General features: G+C 39.7%; 1 protein-coding gene across 1 annotated transcript in view; it reads right to left on the reverse strand.

The window, feature by feature from the left end:
- Nucleotides 1–26,566, reverse strand: part of LOC310940987 (guanine nucleotide exchange factor DBS-like) — a gene marked incomplete at both ends in the record, with an annotated part of 57,882 nt that overhangs the window by 5,075 nt on the left and 26,241 nt on the right. The window contains 23 exon segments of the mRNA XM_083906058.1: nucleotides 294–360; nucleotides 4,732–4,824; nucleotides 7,606–7,712; nucleotides 7,797–7,869; nucleotides 8,230–8,308; nucleotides 8,436–8,528; nucleotides 8,616–8,837; nucleotides 9,664–9,789; nucleotides 9,868–9,960; nucleotides 10,315–10,407; nucleotides 10,514–10,583; nucleotides 11,393–11,508; nucleotides 11,636–11,702; nucleotides 11,784–11,863; nucleotides 11,980–12,032; nucleotides 12,125–12,278; nucleotides 12,362–12,553; nucleotides 17,940–18,131; nucleotides 19,085–19,204; nucleotides 19,286–19,400; nucleotides 20,194–20,318; nucleotides 21,681–21,830; nucleotides 21,934–22,050. Coding sequence (XP_083762184.1) covers nucleotides 294–360; nucleotides 4,732–4,824; nucleotides 7,606–7,712; nucleotides 7,797–7,869; nucleotides 8,230–8,308; nucleotides 8,436–8,528; nucleotides 8,616–8,837; nucleotides 9,664–9,789; nucleotides 9,868–9,960; nucleotides 10,315–10,407; nucleotides 10,514–10,583; nucleotides 11,393–11,508; nucleotides 11,636–11,702; nucleotides 11,784–11,863; nucleotides 11,980–12,032; nucleotides 12,125–12,278; nucleotides 12,362–12,553; nucleotides 17,940–18,131; nucleotides 19,085–19,204; nucleotides 19,286–19,400; nucleotides 20,194–20,318; nucleotides 21,681–21,830; nucleotides 21,934–22,050 — 2,597 coding nt within the window.

Consider the following 26,566-nt stretch of genomic DNA (forward strand, 5'->3'; position numbering starts at 1 on the left):
CTGTGCCACCTGCTCTGTAACAGACTAGAGGTACTCATCCATTTGACTCTGCTCAGACTGACATGACAGGGGACAATGTGTTTATGAGTGATTATCCTTCAAACTACTGATTTGATGTGCAGATTTTTCTCTCCATACTCTGATGGTGACTTCAAGACAATGTTTTAAAGAACAGCGTCAATGTATATTGGATAATAAAATAAACAAGATGGAGAACAATCTCACAATGATACTGTGATGAGGGTTGGGATGATGAATAACAGTCCTCTATGAGTAGACATCTGGAAATCTACAATGGGACTGATGGTGTGGGATCACTCTTGACCAAGTGGTGTTTGGAGCCAGGGCTCAAGGCGGAGCCTGGCCGCACGGACAGAGAAACGTGAAGAGGAAGAGGAGGAGAAAGGTGAGGAAGAGAGCAAGCTCAGAGAAATAAACCAGAGCAGTACTAGTGCATAAATAACATGAGGAGATGTTAACATCATTTTACAATGAAAAGAACCTGAATTTTAAGATATGGGATTTTTTTGTCTGATACCGATATCACAAGCTTGACTATATGTGACCCACCACGGACCAAGCGGGAACAAGTCGGCCGAGCGCAAAACGAGAAAAACAGGAAAACGTTTTTTTTTTCAAAATTAGGGATTTCCGTTTTTTTCAAAATTACACAAGTTGAAGTTTTGAAGAAGCCACTACATGCTTCAAATCACAGTATTGCGGGTCTTAAAACCATAAACTTTGTGTTTGAATTAAGGTTGTTTTATCGCTGTGAATCGCTCCTAGTTTGGGTGTGGCGATCTCATCATTCCAGAGCTTTTGTTGTTTTTTCAGCCAATCAGCTGACGATCACGGAGAATACACATGGCAAAATAATATGCAGCTCTCACTCAGAGAGAGCGAGGGGAGGTGGAGAGAGAGAGAGAGTCTGGAAAGTTCCAGCAGCTGTATGGCTGTGTGTGTGTGTGCGCGAAATTAAAGCGTGATTATCATCAAAGCAGTCATCATCAAAGCTTTGTTTGACAAAGGAAGGCAAAGAGAACATGACAATAAGTGAACTGTGTGACTGAGCAGCTTCTTCACAAGGACAGAGAAAGCACAGAGACGGCTGGTGTGTGGACTTTTAGCATTTTAAGCTAGCGATCTTTATGCTAACGTGTTAGCAGACTTCATCGTCACAAAAACAACAAACAGATGGATTATTCCGCGGCTGAAAGAGAGCAGGACACACACGGTAGTTGTCTGAGATGATGACATGACGCCAGCACCGCTTTATCTCCTATCTAATTGGAAATTTGGAGGCGAACAGACGTAAAACTGCGACGAAAAGGAAGCACGCCCGGACCTCTTATCTGATCGGAGGCACTGAAGTCTGCCGGAATACCTTTCAGTTTCTTATGGGGTGAGTTTTCGTTAACCTTGTTAATCTATGTCATGTTAGTGTTCATTCAAAGTCACATAAAGACGCACATCGGGACGCTGTCTTTTAATAATCCACTGTGCGTTTCATAACGCCGTTTGGCTACATTGTTATAAGCTGTGCTTGCTTAGCTCCCTAGCTCGCTAGCTCGGCACTGTATTATTACAATGAGAATGATGCGCACATCGAAAGTTATGTGTCGTATTATAAGCTACGTTCATCTGATCGATATGTACGGGAGCATATGACCTCTGCTGTGCAAGAATAACGTGTGGATAACACACTTCTGGTGCGTTTCAGAACGTTATGTTGCCATAACGGTTATTAGCTATACTAGAGATTGGCTAGCTCACTATTGGCGTGTTAAAAATAATACGCACTTTGAAACGTGTGTTCGGTCAGATGAGCGTATTATAAGCCGTAAGGGGAGCATGTCACGGCCCTCTTTGAGATTTTGTACACCCGCAGGTTCAGTTTGATAATTCATATGCTTTGAGACGAAACTCCCGTGTTCGAAACCTAACATTGCATTGAATGATGTGTGAATGCCACACCTTTGCATGCATGAATCACACATGTGATTAACAGATGTGATTAACACAATGTGTGATGAACGTGTTAATTACACGTGCGATTCATGCACATGAAGGTGTGGCATTCACACATAATTCAAGCAATACTACTGATCAATCTATACTGATTCAGTGATAAAGTGCCTGTTAACATGAACCATGATCTGAAACAAGTATTTTTTTTTTTTTTCAGAATCCTGGGCATAAGGATTGGCATGGCAGGCCTCAGTGTGGCGTCTATACATGAGGTCGGCTAAGGCTCTTGGTATGTGTATAAATTGATTTCTATACAATATACATTGACATATTATATCAATGTTAACAACACATTTGTGTCCAGCCATGGCAAAATCGGTCCCAAGTCTACCGAGGGACATTTTGAGTTATTCACAGATTCTGTCCAAAAGCGAATCCAGTGATTTTGACCAGTATCGATACCGATATGTATGTGTACCATATTGGTTCATCCCTAGTTGACATAAATGTCACGCAACACTAGATGTACGGAAAACACTTGTTCTTAATTGATTTAAATAAAATAATTGAATTTGATGCACTTTATCTTTGTCGTGGTGAAGTAATACTTCACTTTAATCAATAAAATTTAGAAGCTGCAGTTTCATATTATTCACCTATAGATGAAAACCTGAATTTGATTATTAGAAGATTATTTCCTCGATAAAAATACATTTGAGATTTTTTTATTTATTTAATTAATGAGAAGTGTTTATTCCCTTCTTAAGAGTTTTATTTAGTAGAAGTGAACGTGTTTTATTTTATTCAGTTTTACTTAGTTTTAAGTTTGAGACACTTCAAGTTACTGGCTTAGTTGTAACGCTGGATATTCATAGATTCAACCTTCAGTAAGTCAAAACCAAAAACACCTCATTTGTATGTACTGTAGTATTAAATATCTAACACATAAATAACTATATAACTAAATTTACAGCTGGCAGTAGCCCTGGAGGAGTGGAGACACTGGCTGGAGGGAGCTTCTCAACCATTTCAGGTTTAAGTACCTCAAATCTGCTAAAAGAATCTCAAGCCTGACTCACTGTCCCAAATATTTGCCCATGACCAAATAAACTCTGAACCCAAGACAACCCTACCCCCAACTTTTATATCAATTCTCTCATGGGAGATAGAGGGTGAGGTTTAGGCGACAGCCGACAGTGTCACTATTCCCCCTGATTGTCCTGCTGACAAGCTTTTTGTAGTCCAGGCCCTCAGGGGGGAAGTGATTCATTGGGCCCATACCATCAAGACTGTTTGTCACCCACGTATTAAAACGACCTTGTTTGTGCTGCAACAACGTTTTTAGTGGCCTAAAATGGTCACCGACGTAACAGACTATGTCAATGCCTGCTCTGTTTGTGCTGCTGACAAAGGTTCTCACCAGAAGCCATCAGGAGAACTCAGGCCCTTGCCCGTCCCTCAACGTCCCATATTCCCCATGCACATGTCACTGGACTTCCCCCTTCAGATGGTAACACTGTGGTTTTGAGGGTGGTGAACAGATTTTCAAAGATACTTCACTTTATTCCCCTGCACAAGCTTCTCTCCGCCAAGGAAACGGCGGAGGTCATGTTAAATAACATTTTTAGAATTCACGGTTTCCCCAGAGACATTATTTCAGACCAAGGACCTCAATTCATCTTGCATTTCTGGAAGAAGTTCTGCTGTCTCTCTCGGGGGCCAAAGTCAGCCTCTCATCAGGCTTCCACCCTCAAACATCGGCCAAACAGAACCGTTAACCAGGAGCTGGAGACTGGTCTCCGCATCACCACCTCCCAAGACCCCGAGACCTGGTCCCAAAAGCTGGTTTAGGTCGAGTTTGCCCACAACACGCTCCCTTGTTCATCCACTGGTCTGTCCCCCTTCCACATCGTCTACGGTTGCCAACCTACTCTCTTCCCCTCCAGAGACTCCTCTTAAAAAAGGTGCAGGGGATTCTCCGCATAGGATTCTGTGCCCTCCGCATTGGCCTTGGTGAGAAACTGCAAGAGAACCTGGGAGCGGGCCCGCCAGAACCTGCTTCGGCAGTCCAAGTATTACAAAGCAGCCGCGGATCGCAAGAGGACCCCTGCTCCGCACTATCACATCGGCTAAAGAGTGTGGTTGTCCACCAAGAACCTGCCTCTCCAGGTGGAATCAAAGAAGCTCGCTCCCAGGCTCGTCGGCCCATAACCCATTGCCTCCTTCCAGCTCAAGTCACCAAGGTCAATACGGGTCCACCCCACCTTTCATGTCAGCCACCTTAAGCCTGCCAAGTCCAGTCCCACCAACATTTGACAAAAACATAGTTACCCTAAAAATAGGGTTGTAACATGACCAAAAGTCTTAAACCTATGTCTTAATCCCATCAAAGCAAAACTGGACTTAACTAAACAAGCAGGATTTGTTTGCTTTTATTAAAAAGACCTCTCAAGAAAACAATGTATTGTTTCGATAATCTAGTCAATTAGGAAAAACAAAAATGAAATGCATCTTTTTTTAATGAAAACATTGCTTGTTAATAAAAAAAAAACAAAACAACAACAGTGGAGTATCTTGTTTTAGATGGAATGTATATTATTATATTATTATTTCAGGAAAAACTCCTTTTTCCCCGTCTTTCAGGTGAATGCAGTGCGCTTCTTTGTAATCTGGTTTGATCAGTTAAAAAGTCTAATAAAAAAACGTTTTGTTCTAGGCACTGTGTTGCTGTTGTAAAATCTATATGTGTTGCTATTGTTTTACCTTTTGGACTCTTGAGATTGCTGAAGCCCTGCAAAGTAAAACGCTTTTTAGCCGATGAGGATCTGTCAGTGGTGGGACTGGTCACTTGTTCCTCTGAAAGTGATGGTTCAAAAAGGGAAGCAGGCAGAAGGGAAAGGAAAGTGTTGTAATGAGACAAATGAGAGAAGAAAAAGATAAAGAAACAGCAGTAGATGTTTTTGTGGAAAGAAGGGGTCCGATTAGTTTAGAGCAGTAGTCTCAGACACGACGATATTTTGTGGCCCCCCACTTGATATCAAAGTTTAATGTAAGTGGGGCCCGCAGTGACGATGAGGCAGAGCGGCGCAAGAGGGAGAGAAAAAAAGCTGCAGACCCACACAACACACACATACACACATCACAGTGTCTCAGCTGCTGTGAAGTTACTATAGCAGCCTATACGTGATTCTGTTTTGCTTATACGTGCGTCCGCGCATCCTCAGCGAAATTCACCAAGGATGCCCCGCCACACCCGTAGAGCTGCAGTCTCTCCACCCACAGGTGCCAGAGAGAAGATGTCAGTCAACACTCACTGCAAACAGGTTATAACCGCGGTGTTCAACAGAGTCAATGGCCCGTTAGTGGGAAGTTCGAGGATAAGACTGACTGTGGGACTACTTTAATGTGACGAAGACAGGAGCCAAGCGCAGGCTTTTAGCCAGCAGGGACGTCCGGGAGAGCTGAGCGGTATACCGGTTCATGCCGAAGACCGGTTTATATTATCGTTATGATATGAATTTTTAATATACCGCCATACCGGTGTATTTGATTACAACGTTCGGCGCTGTGGCTGTGTGCTTTGCAAGTGAGCGTGCTCTGCTTATAAACGTTTCATTAATGTTTATATATTTGTTTCAATCACTGAATGAAGTCTGTCATATTTGGGACAAGATTCAGGATCTTAAATCACTTGCACAAAACGTTTGATCAGCACTCAGCATTTGTTTGTTTGGACATTTAAATCTGTGTGAGCAGAGAGCGTGAGGGGTAGGCGAGAGAGAGAGTGAGCGAGTGAGGTCTGAGCTCTTGGTCATTAGTTAATTTACTTATATGTTGTGAAATATGTTTAAACTTAAATAAACTACATATACAGGTAGTTATGTCTCGTTGTATTAGTTTGTCCTGTTATTGACGTAATGCTGTCATCACCTGACAGTCTGGCTGATTGAAAGCCCCCAGATGCAGCGGATGAAACGCACACCAGATGCGTGATGCAAATACTATGCAAATATAATATTATTTTAATATCTGTGTTTTTTCTGTGTATTCATGACAGTAAAATAGACCATATTTAATCTACTGCAGTAATTTTGTTCTCAACCAGTAGACAATGCTGTGAACACCTGATTATGCATGAGGCTAGACGACTACTAGTCGAAGCTACCTTTTTGCCGGTTCTTGATTATGGTGATCTGTTGTACATTAATTCATCAGCTCACTGTCTACATATGTTGGACACTGTATATCATGGAGCGTTGAGGTTCATTACAAACAGCAGACTCTTAACTCATCACTGTATGCTGTACTCAAGAGTAAACTGGCCTTCAATTTTATGCGACGACTTAGAGATTGGTATGTTTTTATCTACAAGGCGATTTTAGGTAAACTCCCTTGTTATTTGTCATTGTATATGTCCCGAAAATGCGTCCCCCATGCGTTAAGGTCTCAGGATATGGTGCTTATGACTGTTGCAGAAGCAGCTCAAGCTTCAGGGTCTAATAACTCTTAACAAATTTAAGGCTGTTGTCATGAGTTTGAAGTCGGACTCCATCGGAAATTTTGAATGTTTTTAGTCAATCTTATTTTTTATTTTTATGTTTTACTACTGCACTAAATACTGAACTTGTATTTTGTATTGTGTTTTCTGTGTTCTGCTGCCCATCCTGGCCGGGTCTCTCTTGTAAAAGAGAGTTTAATCTCAATGAGACTAACCTGGATAAATAAAGGATAAATAAATAAATAAAATTAAAAATAAACGTTTTCCCCCGGTAACCACCGAAACGATGTTGTGATGACGCAACTGCGGCCAGCACTGATTAAATGCTGGAAAGTCTCTTTGCGCAAAAGCGACAAAACTCTCTTCTCTCTCTCTTTGAGCTGTCAACTAAAGAGAACAGCTCATCTGATGCATCTGTTATTCCTTAATTACAGCGTTAAAGTGTCTTCTAGATTGAAACCGGAGTGAAAACAATGAAAAGTGCGCTCTTGAGAATCTGTCAACATGTTTTACTAAGATCTACTCTGATCTCCTGTATTTCATTGCGACTGTACCCGATCCTCGTCATAAAGATCATGTCATATATGGATGTGTGGATATAACTGCGCATTGAGAAATTATCCATTCTGCGTTGCATATGCAGAGCCCCCTTGTAGCTGCACACAATGCAGGAGAGAGAGAAGAGTAGAGTCAGCAGGGGCGGTGTGGAGAAAAAAAAAAGGCCCGCACCAGATGAGAGGCACCTTCTATAATTGCAATGCCTTGACTTTAGTGATGTCAGTACACACAGTCCCAGCCATAACAACAACATTAGATTAAAAAACAATGTTACAGAATTGGCATAACAATTAATTGAGTTTTTTTCCATTTTGAGTTACTTACCCTCACTTCATGAGTCACCATGATGGTCTTTCAAAAAGCCTCAGAATGCCCCATTGTTACCTCAAATTTTCAAAAGCTCTGCATGCCCAGCAATTGTTTTTACCATTATTATTTGGGGGGTGTTTGATGCAGCCCAGCCTCACCCAGACTCTAACTCATGGCAAATTGAGTTTGAGACCCCTGGTTTAGAGTGATCATTTCAGCCTTATATTCTGTCTTTCCCTGTATGACAATTCAGTGTTAATAAAAACATTCACCTTTGTGTTTTGTTGATAATGAGGTGTTTGTGTCTAAGGTTAGGCTTGGCTCCACCTTCTTCTCGTCTTGTTTATTCTGGTTCTTCTGACTGCTGCTACGAAAAGGACTGGAAACATAAAGAAACAAATGAAAATGAATTCATGAATAAGGGTGTGTGTTTGTTTTCTGTCTGTCTGTTTGTTGAACTAACCTGAGTGAGTTGGAGGTGATGTTGCTGGAGGGACTCGGGGAAATTGAGTCCAAGCTCTTCTGTTGACTCGCATCTGGAACACACAATAGCTTATTGCAGTTTCCAACATAACAGAAAAGCTGATTCACCTTCAGACCCAATTAGACTTTATTTACAGTATATAGCACTTCATTCATGAAATGAAACCCTAACTGAATTAGAACTCTGCATGTTTTTGGACTAAAAACCCTTGTGCACACGGGGAGAACATTCTCCATGCAGAGAGGCCCTTGGTTCTCACAACTCACCAGTTACTGTAAATTCACGTCTTTTTGCTTGTTACGTTGGGAAAGTAAAATGACAACAACATTTAATCTGTAACAGGATATATATATATATAGCCATCACTTACCCCCCAACACTGATTAAGAATACTGTGCAAGAATGTGTGTACCTCTGCAGGCTTTGAGCTGCTGTGTCAGAACTTTACGGATCTCGTTGACCCATGTTGTTTTCATCTCTGGGGTAGAAGCCTAGATTACACAAATAACAACAATATATAAACCACAAACACAGCAGGGATTAATTTTGAATAAAAATAAAAGTTCTGATTTAATCTCCATTCATATAGTGAAGACCTGTGCAACTCAGAAACCTCACCTGGACTATAAATACCTCTTCTCTGGAGTTACACCATATTTCAAACTTCTTGTTGTCTCCTTTAGCATTCTCTGTTATACCCACTGCACTCATCTGAGAGTAGAAAAGTAGGAAACATGTCAAATATCCTTAACTGCAAATGATTTAGGATAAATATTGAGCCATCTTATCTGAGCTTACACTGAGGGAATGTTTAAAGCTGTAAGATGGAGCTTTCTCATAGCCCTCGCCATTCTCCTCTCTCTTTTTACAGAAGAGCAAGGCCTTTACATGCAGAAAAAGGTGTCTCTGCATGGGCTTGAACCGGGCCAGGTCCTTGACCTTGGCATGACCCTTTTTGTGCTCGGTCCACACGCTGAATGATCCTTGCATCAGCAGACGACCAAGCTCTGACAGGTTACCCTGAACAAAATTATTTTAAGACACCATTTACTCCATAGCTACCCATACCACCCTCTGACAATTGTGTGCATTTTGATTAAACATTTGATATTAATATGAGTTGATGTATTACAATGCTTTGTTTATAGAGATTTTTTGTTTTGTTTTTATCACTGCTAACCTTGAAAAATATACTTCATAAAAGACCAGAGAATCATCTTTTTTTTAATTTTAGGACAAAATGAACACACAGCAGGTTCAAAGATGAGAACATGAATAATCTCAAAACCTGAGGCTTTAAGTATGAACAAACATTTTTATCACGGCAGATACATGTATATAACCTGAAGTCCGTCCAACGCACCAGTTTATCATTATTATCAAAAAATAACATTTTAGAGAAATCCAGTATTACATTTTGTAATGTCTTTGTGTTTATGTGCAGATCATGTTAACACGACAGTAAAATACAGATTAAATGGGGCATTGATAGGTTTATAGTGCATTTAAATCAATATAGGGGTCAGTTATGTCAGTGTTTTTGAATATTTAACTTAGCAATTATTAATTTAGTTTTTGTTACACCCCTAATGGTAAAGCATCAAATTCACATATCTGATTCATATACGATTTATTTAACATGACGCCGATCTGGCAATATCTGAATTCACATTCTTTTATGTACTTTTTTTTATGTACTTTTCTCATACTTTTTATATCTGAACTTTTTTTTTTTCCTTTCATGTGTCGAATGTAATTTTTTTTCTACCATGCAGTGTAAATGAAACCATAGAAAACTGCCTATTGTAGTTTCTCAATATGAGTTAAATAGCATTATCAGTCCGACCTCATATCCTGTGATGGCGATGAGGTGCATGGAGTCATTTACAGCTTTCAGGATCCCCAGAATCGAGGAGAGAGCTTCTTGAAGGTCATTACAGCTGTCACAGCCTTTACTGTACTTCAACAGCTCCTGCAAAGACAGAGGGGAAATAGAACAAGTAAAACCTGTCTTCACACTCACACAGATTCACACTCATACAGGTCTCACCTTCAGTAGTAGCTGGTACTTGGTGATTCTCTGGACAGGTTTAAGGAGGTAGGAGTCCAAACCAAGTTTATGTTCCAGCTTCTTCTGACACTCCTGATTCGCAACACACAAATCAGTTGAGATGGGTTTATTGTTCCTGTGAGCCACATAAAGTGTCAAAAGGTGAGTGTATTTATTATTTATTATCATAGAGGACCGCCTCCTTTTGGAGTTCTATCTCCTGGTTGGATGAAAGATAAACTGTCAGACCACTGAGATTGATTTAAAATCATCAACCCTGATCAGTATTGTCAGGTTGTTTATTTGTAGCCATATCTGTGCCATAGCCGTGTGGATTTAATGAAGTCATTGATATAATTGAAAACAGAAGCGCTAAACACAGAGGTTGTTAGTGAGAAATTGAATGCCAACACTGTCATTTATCTGTTTAATTTACTTAGGACTGACCTGGAAGAAGGCACAATCAGAGCACTGTCTCCACAGGCTCTCAGAGCGAGGTTTGTTCTGGCAGTACGCCTCATAGATCTGTAGCTCCTTCATCTACACAGAGACAGAACAAACTTTTTATTCTGATTTCTGCAATGTTTGTAAGGCAAAGCATGTTAAACATTGTGAAAACAAAAAGATATATGGAAGAGGAACTTACACGTTCTAAAAAGCAGCGCCCCACAAGTTCTGGGCAGTCAGCGTAAGCTTCCAGTTCCTTTAGGAAAGTCCTACAGGAAAAGGTGAATGTTTGCAACATGAATTCAAATTTGAGGTAAACCATTACATAATCAAGATGATGCAGTCTACTTTGCACAAATTAAAGCCCCATGGTGTCAGACCAGTCCGCTACAAATACATGTATCAAAGACTGAGGAGCTGATATTATGTACCAAGCAGGTGCTGAAATGGGTATGGTTTCACTTGATTGCCAAAGCGTAGAACATTTTAAAAAATGTTGGTACAGTCTTGGATTGCCAGTTGAACTTCACTGAAAACACAGAACGTATCCTTAAGAAGAAAATGTTCTCTGTGCATACATCTTCTAAGAAACCTTAGGGGGCTTGGTGTAGGAAAACAAATCTTAGTACTGGTGTACAAATCTCTTGTTGAAAGTCTTTCCTGTCTGGTATGACCACACCAGCTGCAAGAATAAAAACAAGATTTCTAAAATGGTGTCAAGAGCAAACAAAAATATTGGTAAACCCTCAAAATGTCTTTCTATCTGAAGAAATCTTTCGACTGAAACAATATGGAAAAAAGTGAGGAGTATCCTGGCAGATAGCTCCCGCATTGTATAAAGTCAGTTGGAGTCTTTGAGCTCTGGAAGGTGCTATAGAGTATAGTGCTATAGAGCTCCTCTGGCAACTAAATAGAGTATGTAAAACAAAAAATCATTAATTCCAATTGCGTTATTGTGTATTCTTAACTCACAAAGTGACCACTAGGCTTTTGATCCACAGCTGCAGTAAAGATCAGTTTTTAAATGTATTTTAACCCTGTCTATGTCAGTTTTATTGGTTTGTTACATATAACAAACCTTTTATGAAATTGGTAGATATCAGACATGTTGCCAAAGAGGACATCTTTCTTGCTGAGCAGGGTGCTGGGGATGAGGTGAGCCATGACAGGGTTATCCATCTCTGCTGCATAGCCCTGCAATTTCATATTGTACACACAGTATCAACACTTCAACACCTGATGTGTCACATTCAGATATAGCCTAATGTGGAAAAGATGCACATTTATTGTGTGTATTGATAAGCTGTTGACTGACACTCACCTCCAGCACACACAGTAGCTCCTCCACATATGCTCTCTCTGTCTCCAGCAGTTCATTCATTACATGACTGAGTAAACACAGAAATATAAAACTAAGCTCAATTTATTACCATTAAAATTAACTCTCAGGATGACCTTTGGCCCCTTACCGCCGCAGCACTGCCAGGTTTTCTTCTTCTTCTGATAGAGAGGTGTGTATGGTGCCAATGTTATGTATAGGAGACTCCACCTGGGAACACACATATTTATCCTTATTATCCATATTTATCACCACACATGAATCTAATCAAATGTGTGAGTGTGAGTGAGAGAGTAAGTGAGCAAATTCTTTGTTCATGCATTCACCTTTTTGCAGATTACATTATCTGCCGAGTTTCTCCTCTCTTTTCTCTCTAGATCTGATGGACCACAGAAAATAATGGTTTTCATCCCTTTACATCACCAAGTAAGAATTATGACATTGTATCATTATCCATGAATGGAGGTTTACTGGGAGAGGAATGTGGAGACTTCACTTCAGGTCTTGGTGCGACTGACTGGACTGGCCTAGTCTGTTTGGCGGCAAGTTTTTTCAAGCTGATGCGTCTCTTCTCAAACATCTCCTGGACAGAGGCTTGCTTATGGAAAACTCTTTCTACCTGGTCCTGATGGAGACCAAATATGAGCAGAGATGAATTCCAAGAGAACATTTGTCAGGAGGAAACAGTTAAAGCCTCTTGCTACTGACCCTGAGCTGTGTCGTGAGCACTGCCTCGAACTGGCAGCAGATGGCGCCATGGTCAGTGAGGGTGTGTAATGCTGCTGTGTCCAGGTATCTTTCCAGTTCCTGCAGAGCTGCTTCCGCACCATCCTGAGACTGGCAACGATCTACAGGCTGGCTGGCCAACAGGATGATGCCCTCCTCACACCACTGTGATGCCTGAAAGTAAAGTTAGAAATTGAATATTGGGGCGTGGCCTGAGACGCGGGGATGTAGGGCGTGTTTCTCGTTTGCTCCTCCGAAATTTGTCAATCATTTCAGAGTTGGTTAAGAAGGAGGTGATGACTTCTCTCAAACCGCTGCAAGAAAAAGTCTCCCTGCAAAGTGGAACTATCAGTGACTTGGAGCGCTCGGCTAATGAACACTCAAACCAACTAGCATACAGGTGACTGTAGCCAAGCTATCGGCTACGGTGGAATCTCTGGGCAAGAAATGCGAAGATTTGAGGCACGCTCTAGGTGGCATAATATTCGACTGTTGGGTCTGCCTGAGGGATCCAAGGGTCCCCAACCTACAGAGTTTACGGCTAAACTTTTAATGGACTTGTTGGGACTTGACGACAAGCCCGGGCTCGACAGGGTCCACCGCACATTACGTGCAAAGCCAGAGGGAGAACCACCACGCCCGATGGTCATCAGGGTGACACAATTTCAAATAAGGAATGCTATTCTGCACCGCGCTGGTCAGCGCTCTCCTCTGCTGCACAACGGGAAGAAGGTGTATATTTTCATGGACTTTACACCGACTGTGGCCAAGCGGAGGGCAGCTTTCGTTCAGGTGAATAGGGAGCTTCATGCCTGTGCTAACGTTAAATTCGGCCTCCGGTATCCAGCTACCCTACACATCACCACGTCCAGCGGCCAGACCTACAGAATTGAAGACCCAGACCAGGCCCTGGAGTTCATCAACAAGAGACTCAAAAATCCGGCACCAGAGAGGGACTAATTCTGGAATACATATGCGCTGGCTGGATCGGTTTGTATTTCTGCGGCAGCAGGCTGCGTATTCAGCAGGTAATATCCAGGTTATGCCGCCATAGTCTTGTTTACAAACTGAATATAGTATTGTTTGCGTACTGACTTTATGTTTCATTGCTCCAGTTAGAGCAACTTTTTTTTATTTAATTAATTTATTAATTTATTAATTTATTAATTTATTAATTTATTAATTTATTAATTTATTAATTTATTTTCTTTCTCAGTCATTCTCTGCTTATGTGGACCTTTCTGGCTCCGGAGAATGGAGTGCCTTTGATCCCGGTTTTTTTCTCTCTCTTAAAATGATGGCATCTTTTTTTGTTTATTACCTTATTTTTATTTAAAAAATATATCTTTTTTTTATTTTGGGACAGCCCATATACACTTTCCCTGAGCTTGTGTAGTAGTTTGGTTAAGCTGCTGGTAACGACAGGTTTTTGTTCTAGGTGGGGTGAGGTAGCACGCATGTTTGTTTGTTTGGATGCTTCTGCTAGGTGAGGAGGAAGGGGTGTTCTGTTGTATGTAGGGGGGAGGGTAATTTTTTATTTTATTTATTTATTTATAATTTTTTCTCTCTTGCTGTTTTTGTTTCTTATTTACTGAATTTTCTGTCTTTTAATGACCCAGGTTAAGAGATCACTGTCCAGTGTGGGTGGGGATGTTAGACGTGTGAGTTTGAACTGTAATGGTTTAAAAAATCCAATCAAACGCAGCAAGGTGTTGCATTACTTACACAACCTCAATGCTCATATAATTTACTTGCAGGAAACTCATTTAAAAGAGACAGATAGTGTTAGACTGAAGAAGAGCTGGGTCGGGAAAATATATAATTCCTCATTCTCCAGTATCTCTGATTCTGCTGGTAGGTTTATAGCTGTCATGGGACACATTTTTGATGTAAAGGTGACTCTTGCTAATGTTTATGCCCCCAACTGGGACGATGAGTCGTTTTTTAGACAGGTTTTCTCAATGCTACCGGATATGTCCATGTATGGTCTAATCTTAGGAGGGGACTTTGGGTTAATTCCAATTCCTTACTTAACCCTCAATCTTAACCTCAATCTCAAAAATGCGCGCTCCCGCTAGTGCAAGTGCTGTCCCAATTCTCAGAAAAATTAAGTTGAGGGGTGAGTTTAAGGGCTGTATCGCCCTCGATATTGAGATTTTCCGAGACCACCCTTGGGAGCAAGGGCTACCCAGAATGCATTGCTTGTTTTCACATAAGAAAGATGGCGTCGAAAGCGGCGAAGCGAGTGCGATACAAATTAAGTATTTTCTTTGTTAATAAAGATATAAAAATTATGAAAAACATTGTATTATCTTAGTTTAGGCCCACATTATGGATTACTGACGTCATTGGCGATCGTTTGCTATGGTTTACTTTTCAATAAGCCGTGGTGTGTGGTAACTGTCAGCTGAATATGTCCGTGGTTGTGGTATTTGTATGAGTATCATCTTAACTAACTGACAACCTAATAACTTCACTGAAAAACGGATCGTAATAAATAATCGTGACGTAAATGTGTTCTTCTTCTTCTTTTTTGGAGTTGACAGACTGGACAATGCTTTCGCGTTATTCTGCCCCCTACAGTCTGAAGACGTATCTGCATTTAAGGGGTGTCCCATTTCTAAGTGAAAAAATAACCCTCAACACTTGGTTTTGAGGGCCAGTTAAGATTAAGGGTTGAGCTTGAGGGTTAAGATTGAGGGATAAGATAGGAATTGGAATTGGCCCTTTAACTGTTGGATGAATCCTTCCTTAGATCGCTCTTCCCCAACCTTGGCTGCTCAACCCAAGTCAACCAAAGTGATTCAAGCCTTCATGAATGAGTTCAATGTTGTTGACCCTTGGCGTTTTTGTAACCCGGACAAGACGGAATACTCTTTTTTTCGCATATTCACCATACCTATACACAAATTGATTTCTTTTTAGTCGACAAAAAGTTGTTGTCCTTCATTTCTGGCTGTAAATACAATTCGATTGTTGTGTCGGACCATGCCACTGTTTCGATGAATGTTTATTTTCAGAGGTTTGTTAATACTAGACCACCATGGCGACTGGATACACATTTGCTGTTAGATACAGACTTTGTTAAATTTGTTTCTAAGCAATTAGACTTTTTTTTTCTGGTTAACAAAACTCCAGAAGTAACAGCCTCTGGGTTGGGGAAACAATGAAAGCTTTTATTAGGGGGGAGATTATTTCCTATAGGGCTCATCAGAGGAAATCTAGAACAGAAAAATTGGCCAATCTCTCTCTTCATATCGCACACTTGGATTCTTTATATGCAGTCTCAAAATTGCCACATACTTATAAGGAGCGAATTACTTTACAAGCTGAATATGATCTTATCATGTCACAACATACCTCTTAACTTTTAAGTTAAATTTTATGAACAGGGAGACTAGTAAACTTGTTGCCCATCGATTACGTCAAGTATCTGCATCTCAATTAATTCCTCAAATTGAGACTGGCTCAGGTGTAACATCCGACCCACTGGAAATTAATTAAAAAAAAATTGAATTTTATAAATCGTTATATTCATCTGATTGTCCTCATACTTCTGCAGATATGATCTCCTTCTTTATTAAGTATAAACTCCCACTTTAGATCAGGTTGCAGCTGAGGAGCTGGAACGTCCTATCACAGTGGCTGAGCTTGAGGCGGCAGTTAAATCTTTACAAAGTGGTAAGAGTCCGGGCCCAGATGGCTTCCCAGCCGAATTTTATAAAATATTTTGGAAATAGCTGGCCCCTTACCTATTAGAGATGTTCACGGAATCTTATAATTCTCGTATACTTCCCAACACCTTAAACCAGGCTTGTGTTTCTTTGCTTTTAAAGAAAGGTAAAGACCCACTTTCATGTGGTTCATACAGACCCATTAGTGTGTTGAATGTTGACTTCAAATTATTGTCCAAGTTGCTAGCCAGACGCTTAGAAGTTGTTTAATTATATCTTTGGACCAAACTGGATTTATTCGTAATAGACATTCTTTTTTTAATCTGAGGAAAGTGTTTAATGTGGTTTATAATCCTCCTCCAATTGCTCTCCCAGAGGCTTTGATAGCTCTTGATGCCGGGAAGGCGTTTGACAGGGTAGAGTGGGATTATCTTTTTTTTTATTTTGGGAAAATTTGGTTTGGGGAAAAAATTGTTTCACGGGTTAGGTTGCTATATGCTTCTCCTCAGGCCATGGTCAGGACAAATGGCACAAATTCTGAGTATTTCTGTTTACATAGTTCTACAAGGCAGGGTTGCCCTTTGAGTCCGCTCTTATTCGCCATTGTGATGGAGCCTCTATCAATCGCTCTGCAGTCTCATCCTGATATATGTCGGATAACTAGACGTGGTGTAGAGTTGAAGGTGGCGCTGTATGCGGATGATCTCCTGTTGCTTTTGTCTAATCTGCCATGTTCTGTGCCTGCAGCCATCTCAGTGTTAGACACATTCAGTAGATTCTCTGGATACAAACTTAATCTTGGCAAAAGTGAAATGCTTATTGTTAATGGAGAGGCAGATGAAGATTCACTTCAACTTCAAAATGTATCATTTAAGGTTGTGAATTCTGGCTTTGTTTATCTTGGAGTTGGAGTATACGTTGCCAAAACCATGGTTGATCTCTATAGGAATAATTTTCTCTCTCTGCTCACCAAAATTAAACAAGATTTTGAGCGATGGTCACTACTTAATCTTTCTATATCTGCTAGAATCAACACAATTAAGACAAATATTTTCCCACAATTTTTATATTTATTCCAATGTATTCTGATCTTCCTTCCTCTTTCATTTTTCCGTAAAGTAGACAGTCTTATTCTTGATTTTATTTAAGAAAACTCCTAGGTTGCATCGACAAGTTTTGCAGACACCCAAATCGCTGGGCGGTATGGTGTTGCCAAACTTCCTTTACTATTATTGGGCAGCAAACATTAGAAATTTGAACTATTCGGTGAATTATGGAGACATTGAGGTCCTTCCATCATGGTTGATCTTGGGAGCAAATTCTGTTCATCCGGTATCATTGAAAGCCTTACTGTACTCACCCTTGTCTTCTTCTATTTCTGGTTATACTTACAATGTGATAGTGGCCTCTAGTATTAAAATATGGACTCAATTTAGGCGTCATTTTGGCCTGCAAACACTTTCTATTGTTTTTAATTATTATTATAATTTTTTTTTTTTTATTTATTATTATTACTTTCATTCTTTGAATTCATCTATCTGTTTATTTATTGTATTCGTATCACACTTGGTGTTATTTATTTAATTTATTAGTATCTCTTTTGTTTGCTTTTCTTTGCCTTGTAACATGTGTCCATCTGTGGGGGCTAGGTGTCAGAGGGGTGGGGGTGGGGGGGGTGTACCGGTTCCGTGGTATGTTTCTATATGTACTTATTACTGTATCAAGAACTATTGTTCTGTTTATTATATTAAACTCAATAAACAGATGTTTAAAAAAAAACAAATAAAACATTTGAATACTGACACAACCATATGAATATTTCTCATGACATGTATGAATTGTGGCAAAGTAAAACTCCCTGCATTATATTCTGTTATCACTCTTACCTTCTCCAAAGTGTGGTGAAGTTCAATTGCTTTGAGTAGCAGTTTTTTCTTTCTCCTCAGTGTGGAGCTGATCTCTTCACACACTCCTCTTAGCTGACTGCACTTTGGCCTGATGGAGTCCTCAGCATAGTGAGAGTTCTCTACCAGCCTATCTCCTTCACAGGCCAGGGACCGGGTATGGTCCAGGATGTCCTAAATGAAACACATCAAAGACGTAATTTTCGTAAATTATATGTGAAACTGTTTTTTTTTTATTTCGTCCTCATTTTACTCCACCTCCACTGTATGAAGTGTGGTTCATTGTGTATTACTGGACCTGCATGACACAATTCTATCAACCCTCCACATTTGCTCTCAAACCTCTTTCCACAATGAGTGATAGAAGACCAGGGGCCTCATATATAAACTGTGCGTACACACAAAAAGACAGCGTACACATGCTTTCACACACACAACGGCATGTATAAAAATGTACTTGGTGTGGAACCTTGCGGACCGCAGAGCAGACTCTCTCAGGTGGAGACGCTGCGATATTAAGCTCTGAAGCTTAACACAGTGTTTCAAAATAATATTATTAATGAGTCTACAGTTACAAACATGAATTATTCTGTGACAAACAATACTGATACACCATGTGCATTGGCAATGAATACAAAACTGATCCCGTGTGCAAACACACACATTACAAATGTGTGTAAATAGACACACAGCTGCTGACGTGAACATGAATGTAGTCTACAATGTTTTAAATGCACCAAAATAAAGTTATGGACTACTTTGTTGTAAGAAAATGGGACTTGAATGTTCAGTAGAAAATTTCATTTGTATATTAATTTGTGGGTGGCACAAGGGTGTGATGTGTGTGTGTTCACCTCAGCTCAGTTTCACGTTTGATGAAAAGGTGTGCAGGACTCGGCATACGCATGGTTTTATAAATCTGAGAATTTCTTTGCATACAAACTTTTCAAATTTTGTGAGTATGCCATCTTTCAGTATGAAAGCTGTGCACTCTTTTAAACATGAGGCTCCAGGTCAAGACATCAATTAGAAATCAATAGCTTTTCAACTTCAACAGTGCAAGATGAAAGTGTCTGTTTCCTGAACCATTTGAGCTGCAGGATGAATCAGCATTGTGTGTGTCTTACAAAAGCCTTGTCCTCATGGCTGCTGAGCTCTCGCAGGACATGTTCAGCATGGGCAGGGTTTACGCTGACCTCTGAGAAACCCGACAACCTCCCTGATGTCGCATCAAGCTCGGTGTGCACCTGGAAACACACTTACTGTTAACCATGTAGCTCAGCTGTGGGTGCGGCTGAGTGGCTGCTCAAAACTGCCCATGTACTCACTTCACGGAAGTGCTGTTCAAAATGGCGCAGCTGCAAACATTGTTCCAGCTTACTTCTATGACGCTCCCAGAAATCATCAAATGCTGTCTCTGTTTCGTCCAGCTGACCAAGTAGTCTGATAGGAAAAGAGGAGGAAAGATGGAGTGTTATGACATGAGTAGATGAGGATGTATAGAGCTCTGGTAGATGACATCACACAACCAAGGTCATGCCATTTTGGCAGGCAACGCTATTCACATCCACAGGCATATACTGTATAATGGGCAGATTATATACCAGGCAATATCAGGCAACTTGTATCGTCACCAGTTGTTTTTATAAAAAGTGAAGAGGGTGGATAGATGCTGTAAGCCAGGATGCTGAAGCAGTTATTGGCAGGCTAATCCAAGAGGATTTGACTGAATCATCAAAACATCCTGAGGAGGGCAGAGTTGGATCACTGCTATTAAACACACCCACAATTGGAATGATGAGAACCCACAGACAATGAATTCCTCTTGTTTCAGGTAACCTACTGTTGTTGATTACAATGGTGATGTTTGCATCCAGATTCACAGCTTCGATTTGGCAGTTCAGTGTGTAAACTTAGGTAAGCATTACTTACAATGATTGTTGCATTTTGCACTTCTATATTGAAGTTGAGGATGAAGTTGAAGATGTAATGCTGCATGACTGAAATAATGTTTGCTGCGGCTGTTTCTGTACTTGTGAAAAGTATTGTACGGCTCAGTTATAATCAGCCTGTCCGTTTCTGTGATATATTGCTTGATCTCTGTGGATTTAAAGTGCACATTGAACTCTTAAAGTTTGAAACTGGTTCAGGAGTGACATCAATCACTTGACATCCAGTGCTGTATTCATTCAGTCGAGATATAATTGTTGACATATCCCTTATTCTCGTCATCTACCTCTGTACTGTAGCCACATTCTCCAGCTCATCATGGGTCATACTGTATCCAGTGTCTGTTTGGAGTGGTTCATTGATACAGTCCAACAGGCGTCTGCCTTGGGACAATGCCACCTGTAGGTCCCCCTGGAATTCAAACAAATCATAGTCATAAAGACAGCTCTTATAATGCTGCCTTTGCTTTGCTAGCAAGCTGGGATGTCTCTGTCCTCGAAATGTGTCTTACCTTGAAGGAGAATCACACATAAAAGCTCAGACACTTTATTGTAGTTTCTAAAGATGAGGAAATGAAGTAGAAAAGAAGAATAGAAAGAAGAGCAGGCTCCTGCTGTGAGGCTGTAGTACCACTGATAGAGAAAGAGGGCGAGCAAGCAGTGTTGCTCTGTTTCCATAAAAAACTGGAGACAGAGAGCAAAACTGTAACTCAACAAGCTCTCTGTTAGTGTACAGTATGATGGTAAAGTGCAAGTAGTAAAATGGTGAAAATGTCACAGGTTTGTTTAACAAGTGATTTGATACCTACGGTGGCCCTGAGGTGCAAAACACAAACGCAAATCACAAAACACAACACAAATCACAAACGCAAATCAAAAAACACAAACGCAAATCAAAAACACAAACGCAAATAAAAAAAACACAAACACAAAAGCAGAAAACATTAACTCATAACGCAAACACAAAAGCAGAAAACACGAAAACATTAACTCACAACGCAAACACAAATCAAAAAACGCAAACACAAAAGCAGAAAATAAACTTTTATTTTTGTGATTTTTGATCTGCGTTTCCGTTTTTACATGCATTTCCGTTGTGTTGTCTGCTTTTGTGATTTGCGTTTTTTGATTTGCGTTTTTCGTTGTGAGATGCTTTTTTGATTTGCGTTTGTGATTTGTGTTTTTGATTCGTGATTTGTGTTTTGCACCTCAGGGCCACCGTAGGATACCAGAGCATTTCCGTTTATATTCTATACACACACTAATGAACAGTGACAGTGATCCTGGCCCCCAGTAAAGGGAGTAAACCAGAATGTGTGTGGGAAATTGTATTAGGAGGAGAGAACAGAACTCCAGCATGAAAAGACACACATACTTGCTATGTGTGTCTGTGCATGTTTACATTGCTTCTTTATGTTTGTTGAACAAGAAGTGTAATTCAGTGATTTTACATGATTTACATGATACATGATCAGTGATTTTACATATATATTTTTTACAAATTCTGTAAATTCTGTACATAAATGCAAGTAGACCAGAATGAGAGTGTGCAGCAGCCACTCCAGTGGACACACCCTCTGCATATCAGAGCAGAGGATGTTGCTGAATTTTACATGTTTTGAAACCTAATGTTTAACACATCAACTTTTTAAATCTGGTCTTTATCAACACATTTTTTGATGAGGTGACAAAGTCAATAGTCAAACATTTTTTACTTTAAACACTACAGCTCATGACATTTGAAGATAAGAAGCAACAGAAAAGCCCCTCTGACCTTCATTTTGTCCTTCTTCAGTGTATGTATGTGCAGCAGGTTGGTAGTGGCCTCAGCATCATTGGGTAATTCTGTTTCAGCGAGCTCGGTGCCAAACATCTGCAGAGTGTGAGCCGTGGTCTTCACCATGAGGGCAAATGCCTCAATTGCCTGTGAAGGAAAATACAGTGGAAGAGAGGAAATTCACTGTCCAGAGAAACACACAAACATAGATAAAGAGAGGTTGATGTCTGTGTGTGATTTGTGTCTATACAGTGCGGTGTGAGATCCAGCTGTCATGGCAAAACTCCCTTGTTCCTCCCAGCTCTGTGGTCAATTGTCCTGGGTTGATATAAGCATGGAGCTCAGTCACCGAACTCAGCATCACAACCTGATAAAAAAAAAAACACAAAGAGACAGTTAAATGTTCGTATGCTTATCAAGTATCATGTTTGTATGCTTCTCTGCTAGCACGAGCAGAGACTTGGCCTCCGAGCAAACAAACAGTAATAACTTCTAATAAGGTATTTTTACTTTGATGTTCGTGTAGCCAGTGTTGGGAAGATTACTTTGGAAATATAGTTGGTTACAATTACAAGTTACCCTGTTGAAAATGTAATAGTAGTGTAACTATTTCAATTACTTTCTCAAAGTAATGTAACTAATTACATTTCATTACATTTTGATTACTTTTCTTAATTTTGAATGAAATCTCTCAACTGTTAACCATTTTCACATTTTAAGACCTATAGTGTGATAAACCTTCAGCAGTACTTAAGACTATATAAAAACAACATAATAAAATACTCTTTTTTTAACCATATGTTATGACAAGAGGCTGATTTTAATTTCTGACAGCTCTACATTGAGCTGCTTTTAAATATGAACCTTTAGAGCAACAACAACTGTTGTTTTAAACTGTGTTTTACACTGAAAGAAATGACTTTCGGGCATTGTAATAGATACTCATTCAAAAGTAGTAATTTTTACATTATAATATTAAGATTCAGTGAAAACTATATAAAACACAGTGTATTCATGTAATGCATTGGTTCTCAAAGTGCGGCCCGGGGGCCAATGGCCAATGTTTTAATCCAGGAGATACTAAGCTTGTTAAATGTTTATTGGACATTACTGAATACAGATCAATAAGTCTTAACAAAAATACTGGGTATTTACCTGGTTTCTATATGGTGAATTTTAGTGTATTATCGGGTTATAATCTGGTAATAAGCAGGTAGCTACAGCCCCCAATTACTAGCTATTTACCCAGTAAATATATGGTAACAGAAATGTGTTACTTGATATTAACCTGTAATTAGAAGGTAAGAACAATGGTCAAAATACTGGGTAATTACCCAGTAAATTATAAAGCGTTATTATATCAATGCTTAAATTACATTATATTAACGCTTATACTACTTAACGCTAAACTGTAGAACTGCAATCTGGTCATAAAAATGATTACAAATGGGATTTATTTCTTTTTTTCCATCAGTCCAATGTTGGGTTCCTAAATTGGCCCTCAGGTATCAAAACTTTTATAATCCCTGATGTAATGTATTAACTGAGTGTGTTGAGTCAGTTTTATTAGAGATTTACTAATACTATTTAATTTATTATATTGTCATTGCTCATTACCTGAAAATACTAAGTAACTGCTACTCTGAAATATCACTGCGCTTGATTTGAATTTGCACATGCGCAGTTTCATGAGACATGTCGAGACAAGTGAAGGCAGAAGTTCAGGTCGTAACGGATTGAGGAGTCTTCGTTTTGCCGGGTCTTTCCAGAGTAAGTATTCCCCCTCTGTTTTAGATTTGTGATATTGTATGGCTTCACATGCATTTTGATGGTATGATTTCTTGTCTGGTTGACACGGTATACATTGCTGTTCACGGTTAGCAAGAAGTTACTGTAATGGTTATTCGTTTTACCGCCGTCGCCATTTTGGTTTGGGCCAGACTAGCTTAACATTTGAGCTGAGTTTCTGTTGTTGCTACAGTAAGGAACCTAGGAGTCCTGTTTGACCAGGATTTATCGCTGGATGAACATATTAAGCATATATGTAGAACAGCCTTCTTCCACCTTCGCAACATCAAGACAATTAGAAATATTATATCAAGACAAGACTCTGAGAAACTTATCCACGCCTTTATAACCTCTAGGCTGGATTACTGTAACTCCTTACTGTCTGGATGTCCTAGTAAGTCCCTGAGAAGCCTTCAACTGGTCCAGAACGCAGCAGCACGGATACTGACTCGAACCAGACGACGTGACCATATAACTCCTGTCCTGGCTTCTCTTCACTGGCTCCCAGTGAAAAGTAGAATCGATTTTAAAATACTTTTACTTACATACAAGGCCCTGAACAATCAGGCACCTTCTTACATTTGTGACTTAATCACTTTATATCAGCCGAATAGACCGCTGCGCTCCTTGAACTCAGGTCTACTGGTTATTCCTAAAATAACTAGAAGTAGAATCGGTGGTAGAACATTTAGCTACCAGGCTCCTCTCCTGTGGAACCAACTTCCGCTTTCAGTCAGACAGTCTGACTCGGTCTCTGCCTTTAAGGTGAGACTGAAAACCTACCTTTTTAACATAGCCTATAGTCGAAGCTAGATCAGGTAGTCCTGATTAGAATAGTCTATCTTATGCTGCCATAGGCTTAGACTGCTGGGGGAATTTCCCATCATGCACTTAGAATGAGCACACAGACTTTGCACGAGCCGCACTTTCTCTACCCCGTCCTCGATTTTTTATCCCTCACCACTTACCAGATGTACCCCCATGAGATGTAGCACATAAATCTACATATAGCACATCTCTAACTGATTTTAATCTCTTACAGTTCTGCTGACACCAGTGAACGACATGAGGTCAGGACAGGAAAGAAGACTCCGTCATCCTCAAGTCTCTGACCACAACAGTCTTCACTACAGGCTGTGATAAACCCAGTGATCCAGATGATCCTGGCGTTTAAAGACTTTTTTCTTTTTTTCACTTTTTATTCTTGTCATTGTGTATTGTATGTTTTGGGTAATCATCTACTGCACGTCTGTCCGTCCAGGGAGTGGATCCCTCACCTGTGGTTCTCCCTAAGGTTTCTACCCTTTTTCCCTTTTACAAGGGTTTTTTTTTCCCTGGTAGTTTTTCCTTACCCTGGTCGAAGGTCTAAGGACAGAGGATGTTACCAACCCTGTGAAGTCCCGTGAGACAAACTATGTTTTGTAAACTGTGGGCTATATAAATAAAGATTGATTGATTGATTGATTGTTCTAAACACTAACTAACTACATTTAACTAAATAACCTCTCAACTGAAAACGACTATGAGTTGTTTTATATGCAAAGTTTTATGCTCTACATTTAGTCGAAAATAATAACTGTAGTGCATTGCAGTGATTTTATATCGAGATGGCGGGTCATTTTTCACTTAATTTTCCGTATTTGAAAGAAAAAAAACAATTCACTACGTTGCTATGATGTGTCACTTCAAACTACGCAAAACGGGAATAATGGTGTGTGTGGGTCTGTCTGTGTGTGTGTGTGTGTGTGTGTGTCTTTACGCGCATGCAACAGGCAGCCACACGGGAGATGCTGTTTGATTAGAGTTTCCAAAGTGTAACTTCAGATAGTTTTACAGGAACAGATCAGAAACAGTTTCACGCAAGTGCATGTGACGCAGAAATAATCCTATAGAAACAATACGGGATGGTGATGATTATGGTGTGTGTGCGTGCAGTTAATAAACATGATGTGATGAAACAAAATGTATGTGCCCCTCAGAAATAATGTAATATGTCTGTTTATGAGACATTTTCTGTGATTGTAATTCAAAAAGTGTAATTCGATGGAATTGCTATATTCATGAAGTTCATCTGTAATTTCTTATTGTCTTCTCAACATGAATTTCTCTCAACAGAAAACTGAGCAGAGGTGCATCAGTCTCATTCAGGCAAGTAAAATATCTGTACGCATGATATTACATTGCTGTTGTTTGTATATTCACTCTAATATAACATAAAAATGTAGATGTAGATCATTATTTTAATATGTTTATTGTCTGCTCATACACAAGGTGACCTTGCTGTTAGGACAAGACCGTTGCAGTGATGCCACTAAACATGTTCGGAAGATCCTGATTGTCCATGGTGTTGATGGAGAAGATCCCATGAATGTATCCATCCTTCTTGAAGCCAAGGAGATGTTACAAGAATGTGGCAGCGCTGCTAGAGCTTGCACACTGCTTATGGGACTGATTTATTCCCTCAACCTTGCATATCCCCAAACGTTACACTTTTGAGATGTTTCAGAAAGTTTTCCTAGAACTGGATGGGATTAAGCTGTCCCCAGAAGTGCAAGCTTTGAAATTAAAATTGCTCTCTTAAATATGATGACCATGATGATTACAGTTCAGTCTCAGCTGTTATGTGTTTTCGGCCATTTTACAGAACAGCAGTCCATATTGTATTCTATATAGTGACGTATGTCACTTTATCAGAGTGTCTTGTTTTGTGGGCTGCCCTCGACACTATTTTGTTTTGTATTTTGCATTGTTTAATGACTGGCTAAGGTAAAGGTTGGCAAAATAAACCGTTAAACCTATATGAACTGCATTGTTGTGTGATCTGTGGAAAAAGTAGCATTTATGGAAAAAAAAAAACTTAAATCATTTCCAAATATTTAAATTTTCAAACAGAACAAAATTATGTAGAATTTACTTGAAAATGTCATTACATTGAATATAACAGTACTTAATATTTTCATGACTGTTTTTTTTCTTATATGAATGTAATCAAGTAACATTTACTTAATATTTTTATGACGGTTAAGGTTAGTAGTATGTACATTTTACTTGATCCTGACAAGTCAGTTTTACTTAAAATTACAGAATTACAATTT

This window comes from Microchirus variegatus (genome assembly GCF_963457635.1).
Source record: "Microchirus variegatus genome assembly, chromosome: 19".
NCBI classification, from domain to species: Eukaryota; Metazoa; Chordata; class Actinopteri; order Pleuronectiformes; family Soleidae; genus Microchirus; species Microchirus variegatus.